The 25,641-nt window shown below is 43.2% G+C and overlaps 1 protein-coding gene across 1 annotated transcript; it reads left to right on the top strand.

Annotated features, from left to right (window-relative positions):
• The first annotated feature begins 1,987 nt into the window (after positions 1-1,987).
• LOC149308957 (C-type lectin domain family 11 member A-like) lies at positions 1,988-25,224 on the top strand. The gene is made up of 4 exons (XM_089532016.1): positions 1,988-2,104; positions 10,303-10,546; positions 18,535-18,726; positions 24,329-25,224. The coding sequence occupies exons 1-4, from the start codon at positions 1,988-1,990 to the stop codon at positions 24,727-24,729; spliced, it is 954 nt and encodes a 317-aa protein (XP_089388142.1). The 3' UTR covers positions 24,730-25,224.
• Positions 25,225-25,641: the final 417 nt, after the last annotated feature.

Below are 25,641 nucleotides of genomic sequence, written 5' to 3'. Positions count from 1 at the left end.
CAGTGACAGGATCAGTGGCAATGCACCCAGCTATTTTTCTTTAGCTGGACACACTGCAAGGATAGCCATCTGCAGGGACATCCCAAGAACCTCCAAAAGTCCTTGGCAGTGCCAGCTGCAGTGCATCCAGCTAAACAAAAAATGTATTGCCACTGACCCTCTTACCCTTTGACAACCCAGTAATGAGCATGTTTGAGGGGGATGTGAGGCTTACAAGGTGGACTGACAGGTAGTATCAGGCATAGCTAAGTGAGATGTGTACATCTTCAGTGTTTGGACCATGACACCCCTACTTGTTTGATCATCTGCATTGGCAGCCTGTTTGTTTTTGGTTCGGTCTAAAGTGTCAGAGAGCCAGTGTGGTGTAGTGGTTTGAGTGCTGAACGATGGCTTTGGAAACCAGGAATCGTTTCCCCATTTGGCCATGAAACCCACTGGGTGATCATGGGCAAGTTACCTGCTCTCAGCCTCAGTGGAAGGCAATGGCAAATCTCCTCTGAAAAAATCTTGCCAAGGAAACCCCATGTTAGGTTTGCCTTAAGGCTGCCATAAGTCGGAAACAACTTGAAGTCTTTTTTACTTAAGGTTTTATCTGCTGATATTTTGTTACATTACATTTATTATTTGAATAATTTATCTATGGAATATTTGCCTAAATCCAATTGCAAATCCCAAAAAAAGCAGAGCCACTGAATCAATGGGAACTTGCAAAGTACATTTTCTATGCATATATTGTGGTGGGGTAGGGGGGAGTGCGAGAAAGTCCCTTTTCTGCCATCAGTCCAAAGTATGTGTTCTGCAGCTGCTTTGTGTGCATGCCACAGAGTCACTTCCATTGATTCAATTAGTTTCCTTTAGTTTGGAATAACAAATTGGATTTGTTCTGAAGTATGGTGAGGTCCTGAGGGAGATTTTTTTTAAAGAATATAACAAATTTTGAACACAGCAAGGGAAAAGTAAACTGATGTTGATAATAATTCTATGATCAAAAAAGCGTTCAAAAAAAGTCACTTTGTTTTTAATTTTGACCAATTTAAAGGGTTTGATTATATACTTTAATGTTTGACTTTTTTAAAAAAATGTAATATGCTTTGTGTCACTTTCCCTCCTAACCTAAGAAAAGGAACTATAAATCTACTACATTACACAGAGTAACAAAAAGACCGACAGACAAACAGATAAGCCATCTGGGGTCAGACCTGGAGACATCTAGTCCACTTCTTAGCCACAGGAGATAAGGCTTATCATCCATAATGCATATAGAAAGATGACCAAGAGTATCATGTTTTGACAGAAACAAACAGAGGTGAGTGATTTGTTATAGAGAAGAGCAAACATGCAATTGTTATGTGACAAGGATACAGGCATAAAAATGCACAATATCTGTATTGTACTGTGTGGGTAAAACACACAAAAACACTCACACATTTTGGAATGATGGCAGGAAGAAAGGGCATCCTCTTTCCCCTTCACAACATATACAAAGAAAAGTTATTTTATGGCATTGTGAAGAGGTGCAGCACTTTCCCAACTGATAAAAATGAATTCAAGTAAATGTCAGTGTTTTCCCCTCCTGCATTTTTTTTTGGGGGGGATAGGGAATGTTTCTTTTCAAAGTCAATTTAAATCCAGTTAATCCAGATTAAAACTGGCCAGGTGACAACACCACCCACAAATACAAAGGTCTGGCCACGCAATCCAGGCTGGGTGAGGCTTTGGCCTGGTCTCCCACATCTGGATTGAATTAGACATTCCAGCTTCTGGCTGGCTGAAGTTCTTTGCCTCCTTCCCTCCCTCTTCTTGATTTTCTACCCTGACATTGCCTGAGGAGGGAGACAGAATTCCAAGAGAAAAAGAGGCAGACACTGTGTCTCCTTAACGTGGATTTTGAGGAGTTTTTGAGAATTGAGAGACTCCCTTCTCTTCCTCAAACCCTGTTCCTGTGTCATTTGTATGCCAACATCCAGGCCAAGAGCAGGAAAGTGCCATGGACTCTAGGGCCGTGATCCAGCTGTTGTTCTTGGGGATGCTGCTGGTCCCAGTAGCTCAGGGACAAAGGGATGAACTGAGCTCCGAGGAGGAAAGAAAAGCTCTGATGCTCAAGGTGAGAGAAAGAGTTCCCTTCCCCTCCCTCCACATCTCTTAACCTAGGGGTACCCAAGCCCCATGGGCTATAAAAGAGGCAGCTGGCTCGGGCATCATAATTTGGGAGGGGAAGCAAGGCATCTTGGTGGGATCACTCTGGCATCTTGCTGTGGCCCCGTTGCCCTTTGTACAGAATGAGGACCTGACCCAGAATAGCCACTGAAAGCGCATCACTGGGGAGAGTCTGGGGAAAAGTTGCTTTTGAGGACTATAACTCCCAGATTCCTTCAACCAATTGGGGGTTGTAGTCCAAAAGGTCACTTCTCCAGACTCTGATTCTGGGGTATCCAAACCCTTCTCCCACTGAAGCCAGGGTGGTTTACAAAACAAAAACAAACCCTTGCTCACTAACTCCAACACAATCTTGTATAAAAGAATCATTCATTTTTGCCTGGCAATGTCTAGAAAGTACATGCAGTCACTTTACATAATAGAGTAGCCCAGCCAGCTAGTATTTCTTTCCCATGTACTGGGCAAAGGAGACAGCAGGGTTTTCCTTTGGCTGCACCTCCATAAACTTTTGTCAGGAGAACTGAGGAGTGATGGCTTCTTTCTCTTTTGATCTGAAAGATCCCACTCTTGGCTTTTATCCTGAAAATCTCTTCAGTCCCCTCTGTTCACCCTGAAATCTCTTGGGACTGCTCCCAACTCCAGTCTTTTTGTTGTTAAGTTATTCTACATTCTGAACATATGGGCCCTGTCATGCTTCTACCCCTCTTTAGATCTTGAGGTGCATTGCTTCACATAAAAAATGTGATAAGCCAGTCCTTTTGTCTCTTGACACTACAGCTGTTCAGCACAGAATTCTAAATACCTCACAAAACTATGAGTCCAAGGATTTTATAGGCTGGAGCCATGGCAGTTAGAGAGAGGTGAAAGTGCTGTAACTGTCCAACCTGAAAGAGACGCTGCTCTGGACAGCCTTCTGCTCATTATATTGAATGGGGCTCTGGACATTTGTCATGATGGTACCACTGCCCACTCTCCCTGTTTTCACACATTACAACTCCTGTTGTTACACAAAATACAAGTGTTCTGATAGGGCACCACAATCAGTATACACAAAGAGAGAATCTAATTAGTTCAAATGAAGGCTATGAGAGTGTTTCAGGTAACCAAAAAGCTGGAGTCAAACCTATGTATAATAATTCCAAAAAACTGAATTTCCAGAATGTAAGTTCCAAATATAGTTTTATTTGTAACAGCAAAGGGGGAAATCAGCTTTCACACAAAAACACACACTCATACATACATACAAGAACTAGTGATATACAATGGGACCTCGGTATCCACAGTGGATCCATTCCAGATCACCCTGCAGATACCAAGCTTGTGTTGTCCCCAATGGCGGTGCGTGCACATGGCTATGCCAGCATTAAGAACAGTGGGACTTCAGGTAAGCATCCATTCTCCCCAATGGCAGCACAGCGCTGTGCACGCACAACCACTGGGGACAATGGGGGCTATCCCTAATGGTGGGGTGCTCACATGCATGTACAGTTATTGGGGACTACAAGGGATTGAGGCAAGTCCATGGATACCCAGGTCCCACTGTAAAAGGTAGTAGTAGATAGTGATTTTTAGGGTTGCAAAGGGAGATACTGCACCAGCTCCAAAAGCATAGGTCCAACTAGGGATTCTGTGAAGTGAAATGGCTCAATAACTGCGTCTGGATCCAGCAGTGCTGAGGAATCACTGGAGATACTGACAGAGTGTTTGTCTGACCTCAACTGAGACCTAATTGGTAGTGTTTGGCCAGATATTTGTATAGGACAAAACAAATCTTGAGGCAGTTTTGGGATTAAGATGAAGTTAGCATGAGGGAGAAAATAGAGCTGGAAGTCTGTAATTGACTGGACAATGATCACAAATGTCCCTTGACAAAGGAGTCTCATTCCCAGAGGGAGGTAATCTTGGATTTCTGTTAATGTGTAAGACCAAGATTTGTTACTCACCATGAGTGAAGGGATTATGCAGATTCCAATCTTAATGATCTATCCCAACTAAGTCCCTCAGGTTCCCTCATGCTGAGCCAGCAGGATCTCCAAATATGGTCCTTTTATGGTATGGCTAGTTTTCTGCACTATAGTGCCCTCTTGGCTACCTGCCTAAAACATCCCATTTAATATTAAGTTGATATCAAAGGTCAACTAGATGTGAAGGTGAGCTAGTGCATGGGGTAGGAATCCTTCCTAGGAAAAACAAATTTGGAGAGACAATGAAGAATTTGTAGTTTTCAAATTACACCGCCCAACAGTTTAGTGCCAAATTTAGTGTCTGTTTCAGGGGCCACTGTAGGGTTGGGCTGAGCTATCAAAAGCATTGGTACTATTTTGATTCAGAGTAGATTGACTGCCTCACTGACATGGGAATCACCGATTGTCAAAGTTATGAACTAATGTCTAAATAATGCAGCAAGACCTTTTAAAAATGTTTTGGCTCTGTGGTTGGTTCCAAGCTCAGGAAATTATTTTAAGGTGAATGCAAATACAGTGATATGCTGAAGCCATCTGAAATGGTACATTTTCAGAGCATTATCCTACCACTGCTCAGTTATGGATGTCTTCAGCATGACATTATAGTCATTGTTCATAGACTTCTTAACTTTCTAGATTCTGGTCAGAATGGAGTATCAACCGGATGCTGCTTCAGGCAGCAATATATCTTTAGCCAGTACTGAAATAACTGAAGCAAACATCCAGTAAACAAACATTTGTGTGTCTCCATGGGATTGTACAGGATCAGCTCAAGATATTCTGCTGCCCAAGGCAGAATAGCAATTTTGATAGCTAGAATGCATCCAATAGCTACAGCAATTGTGTCCATTTTCCCTAGGGCTGTTCCGAGCTATTTGACAGTGGAATATGCTGCCTTGGTATGTGGTGGAGTCTACTTCTTGGGAACTTTTTAAACAGAGGGTGGATGGCCATCCATCAGGAGTGCTTTGTGTCTTCCTGCATGGCAGTGGGTTGGACTTGGTGGCCCCTTGAGGTCTCTTCCAACTCTACGATTCTGTGATTCTCATTTGGCTTCATCTATAGCACGTATGTTCTGTGGAGAGTGTTTCCAGGAACTGCAGTGCTGCTGCCAGGGCTACACAGGATGTCTCACAAGGTCGCAGCACTTGTACTCCACTCCCTGCTTTGCTGCAAGTGACATAATGGGACCAAGCACATGCACTCACCGTCTCTTCCTCCCCATGCCCCTCACCTTGCTCCTGGCTTTTTTGGTATGCTGACATTGGAGATAGGAAGAAAATCAATTCATTTGAGATGTGAGGCTGGAGAAGAATGCTAAGGATCCCGTGGACAGCCAAAAAGACAAACCAATGGATCCTAGAGCAGATCAGGCCAGAAATCTCCCTGGAAGCCAAGATGACAAAATTGAAGCTACCGTACTTTGGACACATCATGAGAAGGCATGACTCACTGGGAAAAACAATAATTCTAGGAAAGGTGGAGGGAAGTAGAAGTAGAGAGAGGAAGGGTGCATGCTAGATGGATGGACTCTATTAAGGAGGTTATGGGTATGAGTTTGCAGGAACTGAGCGAAGCAGTGGGGGACAGGGAGTCTTGGAGATGTCTCATCCATAGGGTCGCCATGGATCAAGAGTGACTTGAGGGCAGTTAACAAAGACATTGGACAAGTGCATCACACATACAAGATATCTTTGAGTTGAGCCAGAGAGCCCTGATGCCAGCCAGGAATGGTTGGAAATGGGTGCCAAGGTCCAACTCTGTGAATAAGACATGTCCAAGTCCCCCTGTCCTCATCCTCTCTGCTTAGGTCCTGCAGGCCCAGACCCATGTCTTCCCTGATCAAGTCTAGCTGGCATGTGGTCTTCCTCTCTTCCATCTTTCTTAGCAGCATTGGAGAATATTACATGGGAGGCTTTCCGTGTGTAAATTGTCAGGGAATCGTCAGAAATCATGGAAGACCCTTGATCTGCTTTCACACCCCGTGCACTTTTCCCTTGAGTAAATCATCATAGAGGCATTGGCGCTCCCTTGTTCCATCAGTAAAGCATTCTTGGAGTTGCCATTTGGCAAGAACACGATTTCTAATGATTTCCTGATGATTTACACATGATAAGGCTCCACAGTCTTTTCTAATGATTCATTCTTCCTCATGATGTGGCCAAAGTATGACAGCCTCAATGTAGTCTTCTTGGCTTCCAGAGAGAGTTCTGGCTTGATCTGTTCTGGAACACATTTGCTTGTCTTCTTGGCCATCCACATTATCCTCAGCACTCTTTTCCAACACCACATCTCAAATGAGTTGATTTTCTTCTCCCCTTTTTTTTATTTTCCAGCTCTCACATCCGTACACAATGATGGGAGTACAATAGCTTGGACTATCCTCAGTTAGTGTTCAGAATTATGACTTTACACTTTATCCATTTCTTTCATAGCTGCCTTTTTCAATCATAGAATCATAAATCTCAGTCTTCTTCTAATTTCTTGACTGCAGTCTCCATTCTTATCAATATTTGATTCAATATTTATTTATGGTTTTTATACCCCGCCCTTCAGCCCTAATGGCTATCAGAGCGGCTTACAATTATTATTTTTAATTAGATGGTTCTCTGCCTTCAGGCTTACAATCTAAAAGACACGACACAAAAGGAGAAAGGAATGGTGGTGGGAAAGGGGATGAGGTCCAGTAGTTCTTCTCTCCCTCTGAGGCCTGGACCAAGGCAGATGGACTAGAGGGAGGGCTCTTCTTCTTCAGGCTAGCCCTGGTGGAGCTGGGCCTGCCTGTTCACTCCCTCGCAGGCCGGAGGATGGCAGTTATGGAGGGAGGAGTCTCTTCCTTATTTGAATCATGATGCATAGAAGGGAGGAACAGAATTTTAGAAACTACAGATAAAATATTAGATACTTAAATAATTGTACTTGTCAAGACAGAAAACAATATATACATAATGAAGGATAAAAAAGAATACAAATGCAGACTGCATTAACATTGACTTGGCCATCAGTTGAAAGTGCTAAGCCAACTCACAAAACTTGGTTACAGTTCTAAAAGAGTTACATGTTTTTATAGTCAAACAAGATCCCGAAATCCAGGCTTTGTTCCAGGCATCAGTCACAACAACACAGCATCAGTGGCATCTGGTCAACTGGCAAATGAGCCAAAGACAAAGACTCGTTCAAATCAAAACATTGTCTTAAAATAAAATAAATATAATGTGGAGGCTGTGTGTTTTTCACATTGTGGCACAAATGAGTTTAGCCAGCTGTTATTATTCTGTCCCAGATTATTCTGTTTTGGGGTCAATCCGCACTGCACAAATACAATAGTTCTATACTGATTTAGCTTTCATGCATCTGTCCTACAGAATCCTGTGATTTATAGTTTGCTGAAGGACTTATAATTTTTCACCAGAGAACTATAATGCATAACCTCCAACTGTCCTGGTTTGGCAAGGATAGCCCAAGCTAATCTAATGCCATCCCATTTCCTCAATTGCTTTCAAATGTCCCAGTTTCTCTTTCTTCCTTTGACTTTCCCTCTCTGTCCCCAACTTAACTCAACTGCTGTAGACTGAGTTCAGGGTGCAAAAGTAGTCTGCACTTAGATAATTCAGCAGGGAAGAGAGGAGAGACAGAATCTTGTCCTTCCCAGTAGACCTAGGCAAAATCAAACTGCTGCAACCTCTCCTAGCTAGTTGATTTTTCCTTATTAAAAACTTTTCATCTGTTGATCACACTCTGATATTGCTTGGCCACAAATGTCACAATATGAAAAATGGAAGAATATGCTAAGGATGGAGTAATGGTAGTTAAACTGGTTTTAATTTGCCATAACAGTGTAGTAAGCATACTTCTGAATTTCTCAGGATCTTTTAAATCATGTTAATTTCAGACAGAGACAACAAATAATATTTCCTTATCAAAAGCAAAACAAATCAGACTTAAATCATATAATCACTTGCCTGGGAGGAAGACCCACCATGAGGGTCATGATCTACTTCTTAATATACATGTATAGGACTGAGCTTGTAGTGAGTTAAGTGAGATGCTTCAGAGACAAAGCAGAAAACAAAAGAGCAAGCAATATTTCAAGACCAAAAAGTTTTAAATTATTTAAGTAGAGACACAGATATAGAGAGACCTAGTACAGCTGACATTACAGCCTTCAAGGACGTAGCCAGGATTTTAGGAAGAGGGGGGTCCAGACTAAGTGCCACCATTATAATGGGGCTTGGGTGTGGTAGTGCAGCAGTGCATGCCATTCATTGTATGGACCCCCCCCCCCCCCCCGGCTACATCCCTGACAGCCTTACACAACCTGATGCACTCCAGGCGACGTGAACTGGACTTCTTATCATAATAGCTGGGGATGATGGTGGATGTTATGTAAAACATTTAGATAATAGCAGCACTGTTTAGAGGGAGCTAGAAAGAAAGAGAAGGTTGGGGGGAGGGAGAAGAGGGAATATGGTAGAAGTACTGGGGGAAGGGATATAGAGAGAGGAGATTACTACATGTGGCTTTTAAACCATGATTAGACCAGGAAAAAAGTGACTTTGGTGATACTTATCATACAATAACACTTCTGACCCATAACTGCAGTGTCCTCCAAGCACAGTTAGGGCATCCCTTTACATCGATGGGGGAAACCCACCGATGAGTTTTGCAGCCACATAGGTTCCCAGGTGTAAAATGTTACAGCCTGCAGCCGAGGCAGTTGCATTATTGGCTATCATGTGGTATCAGTGTCCCCTCCTCTCCCCTTGTCCCCTTTCCCTCCTGCTATTTCCAAGCTGCCTGATTACCTGTATTATTTTTTCTAATTTTTTTTACACTTAAATTGCAGCAGCATTGCTCCATAATTGTGCAAAAGAAATAAAAATAATAAAATTAAAATTAAAAAACCTGAAAGGCATGCTGGTTAGGCATAGGGTAGGGAGGCAGTGTTCAGGTGGAATCAGGAAGAGAGTATGATGGCGGCAGCATCCCCACTTGGACAACTGGGAAGATGTACAGTAATGGCTACTACACTAACAAATACAATTCCATTTTCATTGAGAAGCGTGATTGTGGGGTAAAGCCCAGAGTCAGGGCCAGCCCTATTATTAGGCAGAGCAAAGGTGGGCAGCTTCATGGGGCAGAAGCCAATTTTCTATGAGGGCCATACAAATCTTTGAGGTCCACATAAATTGCCTAAAATGTCAACAAACAAACAAACACCAAACAAATCTGAAAGTGAAAATAGGGTTATAAATGGTAAGAGTGGGGGGATGCAACCTATTCAACAGGCAAAATGTTTCTCTGGAGGGGTTTCTACAAGAAGCAATTCACTTTGTTTTTGCAAGGACAAGTTCAGGAAGGTCCTGGAAGGTCCAAGGGCCACAAAAATAGCTTTAGGGGACTACCTCCCCGGAGGCAGAGTCAGGCAACAAATTTAGGGCATTGTGCAAGAACAGCAACAGCAAACAAGTCAATTATTTACATAGTTATTACTGCCAAGGATAGGAAGAGGCCCATATGGGATTTTCTGCCTCATGCGCCAAAATAACTTGGCTGGCATGCATTTTGACTTGGTTAAGTGGTAGTGCGGACACTATTTGCTGCTCTGCTTAAAGCAGCAAAGTCTCTCTGTACTGAGTGGACCTCCAAAAACATTCAGCTGTCTTCTTCAGCTTTCCTCTTAACCTATTTGGCAGGGTTCCTGTGATGATAAATTAGAAAATCTCATTCACACTTCCCTGAAACCAATCAGGGCCAGTCAGCATTGACCAGACCTATGAAGGCTCCCCCTGAAACAGGAGGATCATCACTAGTTCTATTGTGGCCCCCATGTCCTGATCCCCCATGCTTTCCTCCTGTTGCAGTTTCTTGCTTTTTCACTTCTCAAGAGCAGAAACAGTGTTTTGTGTTGATAGGAAGCTGATGTTCCAGCTGCATCAAGAGCAGAAACAGTGTCATGTGTAAAAATCCAGTGCTTCAGAAAGTTTCTTTATTGGGCTAAAACTCACAGAATCGGCCAGCCAATATGGCCAGTGGGAGATTCTGGGAGTTGTACCCTGAAAAAGGAGCTTTTCCAACTTCTCAACAGCTTGAATTTGCTGCACTGATGGGAGGGAATGCCTTCCTTCCTTGCCCTGCTGACAACCCCTTTCATGCTTTACTATGACCCCCCTCCACCCAGCATCTGCAGGAGGTCCTGGAGTTGTCAGAAATGATGGAAGAGGAGGATGTAGGAGAGGTCACCTTGAAGGAGACGAAGGAAGACTCAGTTGGTAAGGAGATCTTTGAGGGAGCCCTTCAGGAGATGGAAGAGGAGGACGGAGAAGAGGAGAGCCCTGAGGAAGAGCCCCCTCATTCTACTCTGATGACCCCAACAACAGCATCGCCAGTTCAGGAGGAGGAAGAGGATGGCTTCACTTATGTCTGTAAGTACAGTGGAATAGCCAGGTTACCTCTTTTTCAGAAGGCACCTCTTCATGTCCAAAGGGGTTTCATGTTCCAGAGCATTCATAGCCTCAGAAACACCTCACAGATGTTTTTTCTACAGACATTTAAATAGGAGCTTTGATAATTTAATGGAAAATGGTTTTTGTCCTAGTAGAATGCGACTCTGAAGACTAGGGTTCAGTTCCCAGCTTGGCCTTGAAATCCGTTGGCAATGGCAAACCTCCTCTGAACAAATTTTGATAAGAAAACCTTATGGATAGTTTTTTGTGGGTTTTTTTGGGCTATGTGACCATGTTCTAGAAGAGTTTCTTTCTGACGTTTCACCAGCATCTGTGGCTGGCATCTTCATGCTAGCCACAGATGCTGGCAAAACGTCAGGAAGAAACTCTTCTAGAACATGGTCACATAGCCCAAAAAAACCCACAAAAAACTATGGATGCCGGCCATGAAAGCCTTCAACTTCACAAACCTTATGGAGTTTATCAGACAGGAGGTTAAGTGCCCAAATCCCATGCAGAAACTGGATTTAAATTCCAGGAAATTCCCGAAAGTAAGAAGTGGTCAATTTCATCCACTTTTTGTGTGGGTTAATGTCGGATTAATGCTGAATGCCCCCGATGTGTCTGAAAACGTTCCTGCTTTTGTGGGATTTGTCCACTTTTTCTGTGGGTTAATTTCGAATTCATGCTCAGTGAGTCTGAAAATGATTCCATTTTGTGGGATTTGTCCACTTTCTGTGCGGGTTAATTTCAGATTAATGCTCAATCCCACTTTTGTGGATTTAAATCCCATTTCTGCATGGGATTTGGCCGTTTCTCTCCTGTGTGATAAACTCCTATGATAGGTTCACCTTAGGATGACCCTAAGTTAGAAAAGACTTGAAGGCACAAAACAACAACAAGCCCTACTACTGGTCAGAGTGAAATGGGTGCCTGTGGTGGCAGCCTACTGGCCATCCTACTGTTTTGGAGGACAAAGCAATGTGTTACACAGACAGCGTGGGCTTCCTAGAAGAAGCCACCATGGGGCTTATAGCACATTGCACTGTTACAGCACTATTATTTCACTTTAACTGCTATGGTTGCCTCCTATGGAATCCTGGGATTTGCAAAGAAGGGGCATTTAGTATTCTCTCATGAGAAAAGATGGGGAGCTCTTAGGTCTCACTAAACTACAGCCCCCAGAATTCCACAGGAGGCAGCCATAGCAATTGAAGTGGAATAACAGAACTATAACAGTGCAGTGTGATCTTCTTCGATTTTTTACATCAGGGGTAGGCAACCTGCGGCCCGCGGGCCGGATGCGGCCCAGCAAGGCCTTGGGACTGGCCCCAGCCCGGTCCTGCCGCCGATTGCCACTGGGGCCTTTGGCATCTCGCGCGAGGGGCATGGTGGGGCAATTATCTATAGAAGCCTCAGAAACATGCATTTATCTTAACATTTTTTTAAAAATCAGCAAATTTTTTCGCGTGTCCTCCATTTTTTATTTAAAAAGTGCCCTCCATTTGAAAATTTTGTCCTACATTTGTCCCGGTTTATTTATTTAATTTTTTTTAAAAATTATTTAATTATTTATTTTTTGGCTTCGGCCCCCCAGTTGTCTGAGGGACAGCAACCCGGCCCCCGGCTCAAAAGGGTTGCCTACCCCTGTTTTACATTTTAGAACTTTGCAGCACTGCCTCCTTTAAAAATAGGAGCAGGATTGTTTGTTTGGCCTCTGTGTAATTATTAGATTTGTTCTACAGAGACCCAAGTTTGAATCCCAGTTCAGCCATGAACTGATTTGTAAACTGCCGCTATGTCTTCCCTTAGCAGCCATTCCAGGAAGATGAACACATTTTGTTTCTCAAGACTTCCCCCTCTTACATTTTGTCCCATGCTTCCAAATGATAAATCTTTTTGTTCTCCTCATCCCTGGTTTCATCCCTTGGCCTCAGGCAACAAAAGCAATTACATCAAACCCAAATCAATTGCTAGCTTAAATCCCGATTTCTTTGGTCTTGAATGGAAGAACAAGTAAGCCTACCCATCAGTGCCTGTCTTCTTGGTTATTTTTCTTATTTCAGTCTGTGTGTACCTCTTTCTGGGTTGTATGGGGCCAGCTATAATTGAATAGTGAAATTTGCATATACAGTACAATAAAAAAAATTCTCTGTGTAACAGCAATATAACAAACTCTATGAACATTTAACATCTATCTACTGTCCAAAAGTTACATACATCCAATGATGTGCCAATACAGCACTTGAATGCTGGACTCTTCCGCCTATGATGCAACATTAGGAAGCAACTTTAAAATGAAAAATACAAAATAAATGCAAATGCATTATAGGAATTACACCACAGAGAATTATGCTTCAGTTCCCTCCTAAATTGTTGTTGTTGTTGTGTGCCTTCAAGTCATTTCCAATTTATGGCAGCCCTAAAGCAAACCTATCATGGGGTTTTCTTGGCAAAATTTGTTCAGAGGAGACGTTCATACTTCATTAATACTTTTTTTAAGGGCAAAACATTGCAAAGGTTATGTAACTTTATTCTAGTTTAAAATGAAAGGTAACATTTGGGGTGCATCCACACTGTCGAGAAGATGAAGTCTGACATCATTTTACATGCTCTAGCTCCAGCCTATGGAATCCTGGGATTTGAAGTTTTACTAGCTCTTTAGCTTTCTTTGCCAAAGAGTGCTGGTGCCTCACAAAACCACAAATCTCAGGATTCTGTAGTAGAGAGCCATGACATTTAACGTGGTATCAAACTTCATTATTTCTACAGTGTGGATGCATCCTTGGAGAGGGTTTTCCTGGTGCTAGGTTCTTGCAAGGGGGTTCACCATTGCTTCCCTTGTGCAGTGCTAACGCGTGTTAATAGTGTCACTCTTGTTTTCTCTCTAAGATCCTGGCTGTTCATGTTGTGGACAGCCAGAAAATCAAACAAATGAATACTAGAGCAGATCAGGCCTAAACTCTCCCTGGACGCCAAGATGACCAAACCAAGGCTGTCATTTTTCAGCCACATAACGAGAAGATATGACTCACTGGAAAAGACAATAATACTAGGAAAGGTGGAGGGTAGCAGAAAGAGAGGAAGACCACATACTATGTGGATAGATTCAATAAAGGAGGCCATGTGCCTGGAACTATAGGGCCTGAACTGGTCAGTTAAGGACAGGGGCAGTTAACAACAAACCTATGGGTATGTATTTTCAGTCATTAGAAAGTGGGGGGGGGGGGGACTACTTTTCTTACTTTAAAAAAATCTCCCTTTATTTCTGTGCAAAGTTACCCTTTTTTGCCCCTCAGGAAAAAGATATGGGGTAATTTTGACTAAATGATTACATTCTTCCAGCAGTCTTCTGGTCAAGATTCCTGATTCTTGCTTGGCTTTTGGCTAAAAGGGGGGGGGGGGGGAGGAATGTACAGAAATTTGAAAATGTTTGTTTTAAAAGTAGTTAGTTACCATTCCACTTCAAAAAGGTAGTTGTTGCAGTAGTTCCATTTAACAAGAAACTATTCTGTTTCTTGTCATTTAAAAATGAAATATATATATATATATATATATATATATATATATATATATAGTCATTTTGATACTACTGCTGTCCAGTAGTAAAAAAAGATTCCTTAAGTAGTGAGACTTCACACTATATACTAAGGGTGATTGAAAACCATTAGTTATACTGCAGACAAAGTAAAGTTATTTTACATTATATAACAGTTGTAATGTAACTGAACTATGCCTTGGTTATTGAAAATGAAATTAATTATACATGTTTTTTAAAATAATAATAATAATGAGTTATTGCCAAGCTCTGAGAGAGGGAATGAATACTGGGCAGGATAAAAAGTTAGCATAACTGGGTGTTATGCTTAGTTTGGCCAGCATTCTTAAAAAGGATTCAGCGACAGCTCAGTCCTTGAAAAGAAAACACAACTACCTAGACAGAGGTACAGGGAAATCTGGTACCAGTTCCTAGAAATGTCTCATCCCTGGGAACACAACATTTTTGCTCAGCATGAAGTGAACAGTAGGGGAGAAACCACATGCACACATAAATGCATTGTTGGTGAATCGTATCAGTAGCAAAATGGAATATAGGCATTTTAGTGGCTGAAATGAAAGCCATCATAGGAGAGCAATGAACAAAGAAAATGAATTTTGAATGATTCTTCCTATTTCAGAATCAGTTACTGCCTCTTTAGATAATTTTAAAATCCTTAGTTTTTATTTGCCATTCAAAAATCCTTGATTGAAGTTGAATATGTATGTAATAAGCAGTTTTGTTCAGCCATCAGGCAACACATAAAGGTTTTTGGAAACATTGGCATCTGAACAAGAATAATAGCTCACATGTTTACCATAAGAGTGTTGAAAGTACTTTGGAAACATTATCTCACTTATTACAACCACCTGGTGAAACAGGCTAGTATTCTTCTCTCCAAATTAGCTAACATGATGTGATGGCAGAGGCAAGAGCTTTCTTGGTTGGTCTGATGCTGGAAATATTATCAAAAATGTATAAAGAAGTAGATTATTTATGTTGGAAATGTACATCACGGATAGGAACATATTATTTATGGTGGAAATCATAGAATCATAGAATCGTAGATGTCAGGAAGCAAAAAAAATATTGGAAACAGATTCATGGTACACTTAGTATTAAAATAGTATTAAAGCCAGAATTTTACTTATTGGGATTGATTGGAGAGGATAGAACACTGAAGCCATATTCAAAATTATTATACCTGATTACAGCTGCCAGATTAGCCTATGTGCAAAAGTTGAAAAGTATGGAAACACCTTCAACAGATGATTGGATTTTGAAGACTTTGGAATGATCTGAAAAGGATAAGTTAACAGTGTTATTAAGAGAAAAATCAATAGATACATTTTCAAAAGAATGAAAACTAATGTTACTGGTCTTAACAGAGAAAGGAGCAATGAGGATACAAGATGGGTATATAATACGTCTTACCATTAAGGTAAATGGAAATACAGTCAGCCCTTTGCATCCACTGATTCTTTATCCACAGATTTAACCATTCACTCCTTGAAAATATGTGTGTGTGTGTGTGTGTGTGTGTGTACACACATATACACACATGCTCCAAAAGCAAACTTTGATTTTGCTATTTTATATAAGGGACACCAATTTACTATGCCAATGTATTTAATGGGACTTGAGCATCAACAAATTTTGGTATCCATGGGAGATCTGGCAGATACCAAGGGCCCATTGTGTGTTTTGTCTGCCTTCAAGTTGTTTCCAACTTATGGCAACCTAAGACAAAGCTATCATGGGGTTTCCTTGGCAAGATTTGTTCAGAGTAGGTTTGCCATTGCCTTTCCCTGAGGCTGAGAGGATGTGACTTGCTTAAGGTCACCCAGTGGGTTTCATGGCTCAGCTAGTAATCGAACCCTGGTCTCCAGAGTCATAGTCCAACACTCAAATCACTATGCCATGCTGGCTCTCTTGCTAAAATTATATATAAGTAAACGGATAAGAAGTGGGAAATTGCTTTTTATAGTTATACGTGTGGTTTATCGTAGACTTGTATTTGTGTTAGTAGCCCCCCCTCCCTTTCCCTTTTTTGTATATGTTGTGAATTATTGTCTATTGAAAGTTGCTTTTAATATATAAAATATTAATAAAGATGATAGAAGAAGAAAATCTTCCTTGGTTCACAGTGCCATTGGCTATGTTGTTTTGTGTTGATGGAAGCTGAAGTGCCAGCTGCATCTGGAAAGCTACAGGTTGCCCACCAATGGTTTAAGAAAACAAGCTGAGTTCAAATCACTATTAAATATCTTGCCTTGGTTCCCTAAAATGTAGTTCAGAAAAGAGTGTACTTTGTATTACCAGTGGGTAGCTGATAGAATTTGCTCACATGCGCGCACTCGCACACACACAGAGATGAGAATGTGTAACTAGTTTTGTTACTTTGGAGAAACAGGAAAGTGAATGATTACTTTAAAAAAACAACAACCCTGTAATACCCTGGTGGTAATGAACTGCTTTGGAGAGGGGTTTTTACATGCTCAGAACTATAATGATGACTAATTACTTGTTCAAAAGTAACCTTCTAAGCAATGCTCTATTTAGCAATAAAGCATGAGGAGGAACAATGTGGACCCATCTGCAGACACTACTTTTGTGGCTTAATTAGCCTGATGTAGAGAAAGCATGGAAGAAGCAGCCTTGGATTTCTTGTTAAACAAACCTCCAGCAGGAATGTCAGTCAGGATGGCCAGAGAGCAGCTATATAAGGGAATATCTAATTAATATGTCTTATTATAAACCTGTCATTATGCTCCTGAAATGTGCTTCTACTATGCCAGGGACAGACATACTTTATGTTTGCAAGATCAATTTTGATTTCCACTACAACAGATGGGGAAACTGAGGGGGGGCACAAAGGCAGACCTGGAATATTGGAATGAGGCAACTCTGCCCAGACTAGGAATATGTCTGGGCCAGGCCAATTTAGGAATTTCAGAGGAGAAATTTCTTCAGATCACAAGAAGGATGGAAAGGATTAAGCAGCATTTCCATCTCTGCTCTGATTCTGTAAGTTGTAGCAAGCCCTCCCCCACTGATTGCAAAGTTGATGCAATTTGCATTTTACAAAAACTGCATCTTAAATGCAAATATGTGCTGAACATCGTATCTCTCATATCCAACCTCAGCTCTTTCCTGTTAGTAGTATTGCTTGTATACACCCTTCTGATTTCCATCCCACAAGGTCAGAGTGCCCATTCTATGCCACCACTGCTCCATAGGCCTGGGCCACCTAGATTTCTCCACAAGATCTGAAGCAGCCACAGGCCACCCGGTCTTATCCATCTCTTACACAGAGAGACTTATATGGAGGCTAAGAGAGAGCCAAACTCCTGAAGAGTCTGGCATATTTTCCAGATTATTACTGTTAACCCAGCCAAAGAAATCCTTCTTCACCACCCTGGTCATTCTGCTCCTGAGCTGGGCTGGTTACTGGTATTTATAACTGACCGCAGCAAGAACATTGAACTTGTGATGTGATAATTCACTATTTACAGGGGGGGGGGGGGAGAACACTGTGTCCTTATCCTTAGCAGGAGCTAATTTTCTTTTAAAGGAGCCTAATGTAGGTGGTAAAAGCAGGCTGAGTCTCAACAGGATGGTTCTCTTTCTCAGATTGTTTCTGTAGCAGCAGACTCTATGCCCGGCTCTGACAAATCCAGAGCTCTCCAGATGTATCATATTGCAGTGGGTACTATTTTCAACTAACCAGAGGAAAATGGGCATTGTAGTTCCAACAAATCCAGCGGGGCCTGGGTTAGGAAGGCTACCCCATTTATTTGTCATCTCTTTGTCCTCCAGAAGTCTGGAGGTGATGATGTGCAGCAAACAGAACTGGTTGTGTGCACAAATGTTGCTTTTTGCTCAGAAAGCAAGATTTTTTTGTGCTTGCAAACAACAACAACAACAAAAAGCTCTGAAAAATGCACCAAAACATCTTATAATCATCAGGGAGAACACTTTTGAAATTATTCATTCTTGCATGTGAGAATTAAATTAGTGAAGATTTACATCCCTAATGAAAGTGCACATATGTGTATGTATATACATCATAGCTATATCTCTGTCCCTCTCGCAAATATAATGTGATTCAGCCTCTATAGCAGGGAGTCAGCAGTGGTCCTTTAGGTGTTGCCAACCTGCCACTCCCATCACCACTAGCTAGCACAGCCACTATTGAGTGCTTTTGGGAGTTTTAGTCCCATGACATCTGGAGGGCCAGTTTTGTAGAGCCTGGTGAGTGATATTGGGAATTGGTGTCTCAAAACATCTGGAGGGCCACAGTTTGGTACAGTCTGTTTTGTAGAGTCTGGTTATACATTGCTTCTGTTTGAGTCTCCTAGCTGGGACTCAAAGGAGCATTACTCTCTTCTTCACAATTGACACCTTGTCTTCTTTCTCATTCCCTCAGTCTCACGTCTGAATAGCCTGGATGCAGCTGTCCACCGCCTCAATGTACAGTTCTACCACATGGACATGCGAGTCTCACAGTTCTCCCAGGGCTTGGCTGACTTGAAAGGGGGCCTGGCTGAGGCCCACGAGTCTCTTGCCGCCTTGAAGGAAGTCGCCACACGCAACCAGAAAGAACTTGGGCGCATTGATGGTGAGAAAGGAGAATGGGATTGCTCTAGATTTTCCTGCTGAAAGGAGGAGAGGGATAAATAACATAACTCCTGTTTGGAAGGATGGAGATACAGGAGAAAGGTTGTGCTGACTGGCTCCTCCAGCTTCAGCAGCATACTCAAAGATGACAGTTGTATGGGTGCTGTCAGAAAGAAGGAACAGGAACAGAAAAAGGTGGGAAAGTAGAGTCAGAAGGCTCTGGAAGTTAGCAGTGGAGGGCCTGCTGGACTCTGCATGTGCCCCTAGTATCAGTCCTGTGAATCATGCTTGTAAAAAATCAGTGTGTGGAAAAGTTATGTTTTGGGACTACAGCTTCCAGAATCCCTCAGACAACATGGCTGCAGGAATTCTGAAGTTGGAGTCTAAAAATTATCCCCCCCCCCCAGCTTTGCTAAGTAACAACTTTCCTGATCACCCACGATGAATCAAAATTGTCTCCAAGTAACCATCTTGGGAAGCTTCACCAAAATGGAAGACAGTTGTCTCTTTTTTTCTCTTTTTGTTTTTTCAAATGTCTAAAATAGGAGAAGTGATCTTAACCACAGTAACTACAAATAAGACAAACTGCATCCCACAGTAGTTCATGGACTTCAGTTGCAATGACTTCTGCAGATGCAGACTTTTCAAGATGTCTTTTCAAGATGACCAAAATTGTTGCCAATGAAAGTGTTTGTTTTTCATAAACATTATTCATGTAAGAAGAACAGAAAGGAAACAGCAGTGCCTATGCAAATTCACTCTTTAGCTATTTATTAGACTGAAAGCTAAAGCAGAAGAGTTGGTTAAGATGGAGTTGCTTGCTCAAAAGCAGGAAAGACAGATGGACAGAGACTTGGGAAGATAATTTGGATAGAATTCACTTTATTTGCAGATAGAGGAAACTGATACATCAGGGTATAAGGTTCTGTGAGGTTGATGAGAGAATCTGTTCAGCATTCATTCTCAGGATTCAACATTTAAATTGAAGATCAGATGACATTGAATTTAGGGCATCAAATTGTCTATAATGCTTTTGAGATTTGCTCCAACAGAAATGGGGAACATGTGGCCCTCCAGATGTTGTTTAGCTGAAACCCCCAGCAGCCTAGTAATCAGCACAACCCACAATGAGAGATTATAGAGGTTGCAATTGATTGACATTGTGGGACCACACATCCCCCTTCCTGCCTTAGAAGCATCCTGTTTCTTAGATACACGTTAGGTCTACTGTCTGAGAGGCTGTACAGTCCGGCATCAAAGGCCGGCATGGGGATGGAATGGGGGTATGGCGTCCACACAAAACACACCCTGACTCCAGCCCCATGCCAGTGTGACATTGGGCAGCTCACCACATGGCAGGCAGCATCACGGCGCTCCTCAGGTGCTGCGTTCCGATGATACAGCGCCAAAGGAGTGCAGAAAAGCCATGGCACCAGCAGCTATGGCACCCTTTCTGCAGTGTAGAACCACTTTTTGCAACTTCTTTTTGTACTGTGGAAAGGCCAGATTGGGGCCGTGGCATGAGGTTGCCACAGCCCTGATCTGGCATAGAAAGAGGTGGTTGCAGGCCGACCCTTAAAGGCAGTTTGTACAGCCCTGACATCGTCCCTATATTGTATCTAGCTATGACTGGTGCATTCGTGGTTCTGATGAAACAAAATGAAAGAAACCCCTATGGGGCTGAAGTCTTCCCCACTCTTCCCTAGGGCAGGGGTAAGTAATTTGCAGCTCATCGCCCCATTTCCAAATCTGTCTGCAAGTTACTCTTTCAGACCTCCAGAAGGAGGGATCTTCTAGTGTGTGGAGTTCAGTGTTTGAAGAAGAACAGAGGAAGCTGTCAGAAAAGGAGAGAAAGAGGGAGAGAAAAAAGGTGGTACAGGAAGAAGAGATGTATGGCCTTGCTCACATGGCTTCAGCCTTGCCCACTGTTAACTTGAAGAACTACAGAGCAGTGCTTCTCAGGCTACCCGATGAGGGTGGTCAGCTATTATTTTGCTCCAATATGCCAGGGATTGGTACTATATTTGTCCCTGTAGGTGACAATTGTTTCCTTCTTTCCTAGAAACTTGCTAGGGACCAGACTCAGTCCAAGGGCCACCACTTTGAGCACTGCAAGAGAGATTCCCCCACAATGGATTACAGTTTGCAGTCCTTATAAATATTATCTCATGGAAATATAGGGTGGCAGGGGGCGAGAATATCTATCTCAAGAGCAGGGATAGATAAAGCACGGCCCTTTTGATGATATGGGACTGTAAATCCCATAATCCCTCACCACTGGTTATATTAGCTTGGACTGATAGAGGTTGCACTCTAACGTCACCTGGAGGGCTGAGTTCCCCATTTCTGCCTCTGAGGCCTGCTTCATTTCAAAAGTGTCTGCAGTCCAATAACTCCCATCCTGAACAAGCACACTGAGAGGTCACAGCCTGATCCTTTCACTCAGAAATCAGTTCCAGGTTTTCCTACTCCCATCCCAATCTTCCTTCATTTTGACAACTCAGTATTTTGTGTGCGTGTGTGTGTGTGTGTATACACATGCCTGTATGCATGTGCGCCCATGTGTATGATGTTTATCACATGGAGCTTTTGCAGTTCTGATCTGGTGTGACTGTGGGTCCAGCAATGTGAATTCACGTTCTAACGTGAATGTGTTATCAGATGAGATTCCTTTCTATGGGCGCTACTTCTGTGGGGCTTCCACAGTGATTCCAAAGTTACCCCTCATTTTGGTGAAATCAGAAAAAAGTGAATTCACGGAATTCGCTTTCAAACTCACTTCGATTTCACTTTGAATTGGTCTGGTGTGGAAGATCACTCTGATGTTGCCCCCCTTGGCCCCCTGCATCCTGCTCCTTCATCCCCCTCCTCCTCCTTCATGCCATCTCGTCCTCTCTGCCACCCTGCGACCCATCCTATCATCCCCTGACTGCTCCTTCAGCCCGATCCTGGCTCCAGTGACCCCCTGTGACCTATCCCATCATCCCCTGCCTGCTCCTTCAGCCTGATCCTGGCTCCAGTGACCCCCTACGACCTATCCCATCATCCCCTGACTGTTCCTTCAGGCCGATCCTGGCTCCAGTGACCTCTACGACCTATCCCATCATCCCCTTACTGCTCCTTCAGCACAATCATGTCTCCTGTGACCCCCTGCGACCTATCCCATCATCCCTTGCCTGCTCCTTCAGGCCGATCCTGGCTGCAGTGACTCTCTGCAACCTGTCCCATCACCCCCTGCCTGCTCCTTCAGGCTGATCCTGGCTGCAGTGACCCCCTGCAACCTGTCCCATCATCCCCTGACTGCTCCTTCAGCCCGGTCCTGGCTCCAGTGACCCCCTGGGACCTATCCCATCATCCGCTGACTGCTCCTTCAGCCCGATGGATAACAGCTAAGAAGGGGGCAGGGAAGGAGGACAGCATCCACAGCCCCACTGAGCATGCCCAAGGGTCCCAATTCAAATCGTTGAATCCGCATGGTATGCACCGGTGTGGTAATACAATTTGCACTCACTCCACTTTGCGTGAATTTGCATCATGTGACTTGCCTTGGATTCAATTCCCCCTCGATTCGGAAGGGCAACGGAAGGGCAACCAGGTGTGATAAAACAGTCACGTTACAACGTGAATTCACATAGCTGAACCAGGAGTCACCCCGGATCTGAGCTACAAAAAAACCCGTGTGATAAACCTCTGTATTGTGGAATGACTGGCAGAAGGGCCTCTTAGAAGGGCTCTGAAAAGTCATCACTTCTTTTTTCCATTTGAAAGGAAGGAGTTAAAAGGGCTTCTGTGGGCACAGGGACAAAACAGATGTGGCCTGGCAGATATGTGTTCTCTTTAATCTAAAAATATAAACATAACAAATCTTTCAAGCAGCTGGAGGAGTATGATGTTTTCATTCTGAGGCAATAGTTCTGGTACAGTGTTCCCATTCTTAACCCTTTCTCTGCATGTTCGTTTTCCTGGTCTAAACCCACAGAGCTTGAAGAAATTACTTTTTGAGGAAATAAAATTCCCAAAATCCGCCTGCCAGCATGGGAGTTGTGGTCCAATCCCTCCCAACCACAAGTCAAGTTTCTAAATTCTGAATTCTTCCATTGGTTCTGTTAACCTCAGCCTGGGTGAAGGCTGACTCATCATAACATTAAAAAAAGGTTCTGCTGGTCTAACAGAAGCTTGTGTGTGTGTGCCATATTTATATATTTGCTTGTATGGATGATGGGTTTTGTATCTAGTGGGTGCCTGAATGGGGAAATCTGGCTAGGCTGGGAAAATGGCAGTGGAGGAAATCCATGCTGGCTACTACAAATATATATCACGAACATCAATTCCATCTCCCTCATCGCATCTGTTTTTGCTTCTCAGCTTGCAAAGGAAGAAGCTGTTAAGGAAAAGGGAGGTCATTCTGAGAGCTCAATTGAGCCCCTCAGGTTCCTGGAAAGCTGCAGAATCCTTCCTTTAGGGAAAGCTCGGAGCTGTGTGCCTTTATGCCAGAGAAGCGGTGATGGAGGGGTCATTTCGGAAGGACTTCAGATTTCATACAGTGTTCAGGGCAGAAGAAACTAAAAGATCAAGGGATATTTGAAGTCATAACCTGAGCTTGTGTTGCAGTAAGAGAATGGAGGTGAAGAGGTTTTGCAGCCAGAGAAATGTGGGAAGTTGACTCATAGAGGTCTGTCTAGCTCAGTATTGCTGACACGGACTGCTAATAGGTCTCCCAGAGTTCAGGTAGGATTGTTTTTCCAGCCTGAAAACAATGGGAAGTGAACCTACTCTGCCAAGTATTGCCATGAGCAATAACATCACACCCCAGCTTAGCACCATCCAGGCACCAGGGACGATGGCTTCCAAATAATCCCTACTCAGCATAGCCCATGGTGCTTGGGAATGTTTGGAACTGTAGTCCAGCACATCTAGAGGGCATAGGTTGAGGACCATTCAGGTAGACAACTGTGCAGCAGGCAGGAGCCAATTTTTGCAGCCTGCATTAGAGAAGAGCACTGGAAGGGGTATCATGTTGGCCTTATTCTTGGGTCTTTGGCTGAAGGCAATTGTGTTGGGATTGGAATGGACTTTTGCATTGGTGGTGCCATTTTGGATCATTCTAAGGTGAAAAATCACCCTAATGTTGATGTGAACATTTGATTGAAAGGTTTTGTTCTTTTTTTAAAGAATTTGGGGCTTGCACAAACAGAGGCTCATGCAGTCCAGTTTTTTGAGGTACAGACTTTGTGGGCCTCCAGCAATTGGAGGAACTTCAACTTTCATCAATCTCAGCCAGTATAGCCAACAGGTGAGGCTTGATGGGAGCTGTAGTTCAGTAACATTGACAGGGTTGCATGTTCCCAATCTTTGTCTTAGTTAAAGTGTGCCACTTATTCAGTAGCTACTCTCTGATCACAACAATAAATTCTATTGAGCATGGAACTTGGAAAAGTTATTTCTGGATGACAAGTCCCAGAATCTTATCAGCCAGCATCGCCAGTGGCCACTTGTACTTCACAAAGTAGCCTGTTGTCTCTGCAAAGCCTCAGGCACGTGGGTGGCTACAATTAACCAAGTGTATCATAAACTTCATCCTCATCATCTCTATGCCTTCCCAGGTTGCTTGCGGGGCCGGCGCACTCAGGCCAAATGCTTCCTGATCTTCAAGAACTTTGAGGTCTACGACGCGGCTCAAAAACTATGTGAGGTCAGAGGAGGTCACCTGGCAATGCCCGCTGATGCCACTGAGCTAGCTGTCCTCCGCCGATACCTTCACGATGCCTTCCAGCCCTACAACTGGCCAGCCTGGGTGGGCATCCACGACCGGCGTTCTGAAGGCCTGTGGCTCTTTGAGAATGGACAACGTGTCTCGGTCTTTGACTGGTACCGTGACCACTTGGTGACCCAGCCCAATGGTGGCACCCGTGAGAACTGTGTCTCCCTTAGTTCAGATGACGGGAAATGGTGGGACAATGACTGCGAGCGGCGCATGTATTACATCTGTGAATATCGCCTCTAGGGAGGGAAGAAGCTGCTCTTTGTCATGCTCAGTCCCTCGGGTGCATCATCGAATGCACACTCTGCCATTACCAGTTCAGTGATCAGTAGCCCATGCATGCAATGACAGGTTACAACCTCTGGAAGGCAGTAGCTTTGCCCATCTTTCACATGCATGTAAGTGTGTCCATTTCCTCTTCCTCCACACAACATTCTGTCCTAGTGGAGAGGAACATGTGGCCCTCCTGATGTTATTGGACTCCATTTCCCACCTGCCCAATATTATATGGCCAATGATGGGCAAAGATTGTGGGAGTTGCAGTCCAGCTAAACCTGGAAAGCTGTACATTCCCTTTGGTGCGCTATCAAAAGACACCTCTACACAATATTATATATACATGCAGCTGCTATTGGCCCTGTATTATTGTCTTAAGGACTTTATCATACAGGGAAAATCGGGGCTTTAAACAGTGATTATCCCATGTCAGTCGTGCGTGCAATCACGATAAGTTTTTCACATGACATTGCGGTTAAAGAGCTTTTATCCCAGGAATAAACAGGCAATGAACAACAACAAAGCTTTCACGGGATTGCCTGTTTATTCCTGGGATAATGGCTCTTTAATCACAATGTGTGTGAAAATCTTTATCATGATTGAGTGATTTTCATGGGATAATCACTATATAAAGCCCTGATTTTCCCCATGTGATAAAATCCTTAGTTCAGGGATGAAGAATCTGTGGCTCTCCAGATGCTGGGGGCCTTCAGCTCCAGACTTAGCCAGTCTAGCCAATAGTGAGGCATGATGGGAGTTGTACTTCAGTCTATCTGGAAGGTTATTCATTACCCCATCCCTGTCTTCTCCATCCTCCTTATTTAGTAACTCTTCTGGCCATAAGGTTAAACTGTATTTAACAGACTATGGAAAAGTTAT

The sequence above is a fragment of the Sceloporus occidentalis genome, unplaced genomic scaffold (genome assembly GCF_023333645.1).
Source record: "Sceloporus occidentalis isolate IW3139 unplaced genomic scaffold, rSceOcc1.0.p SCAF_7, whole genome shotgun sequence".
Lineage (NCBI taxonomy): Eukaryota > Metazoa > Chordata > Lepidosauria > Squamata > Phrynosomatidae > Sceloporus > Sceloporus occidentalis.
This window is presented reverse-complemented; position numbering and strand designations above follow the sequence as displayed.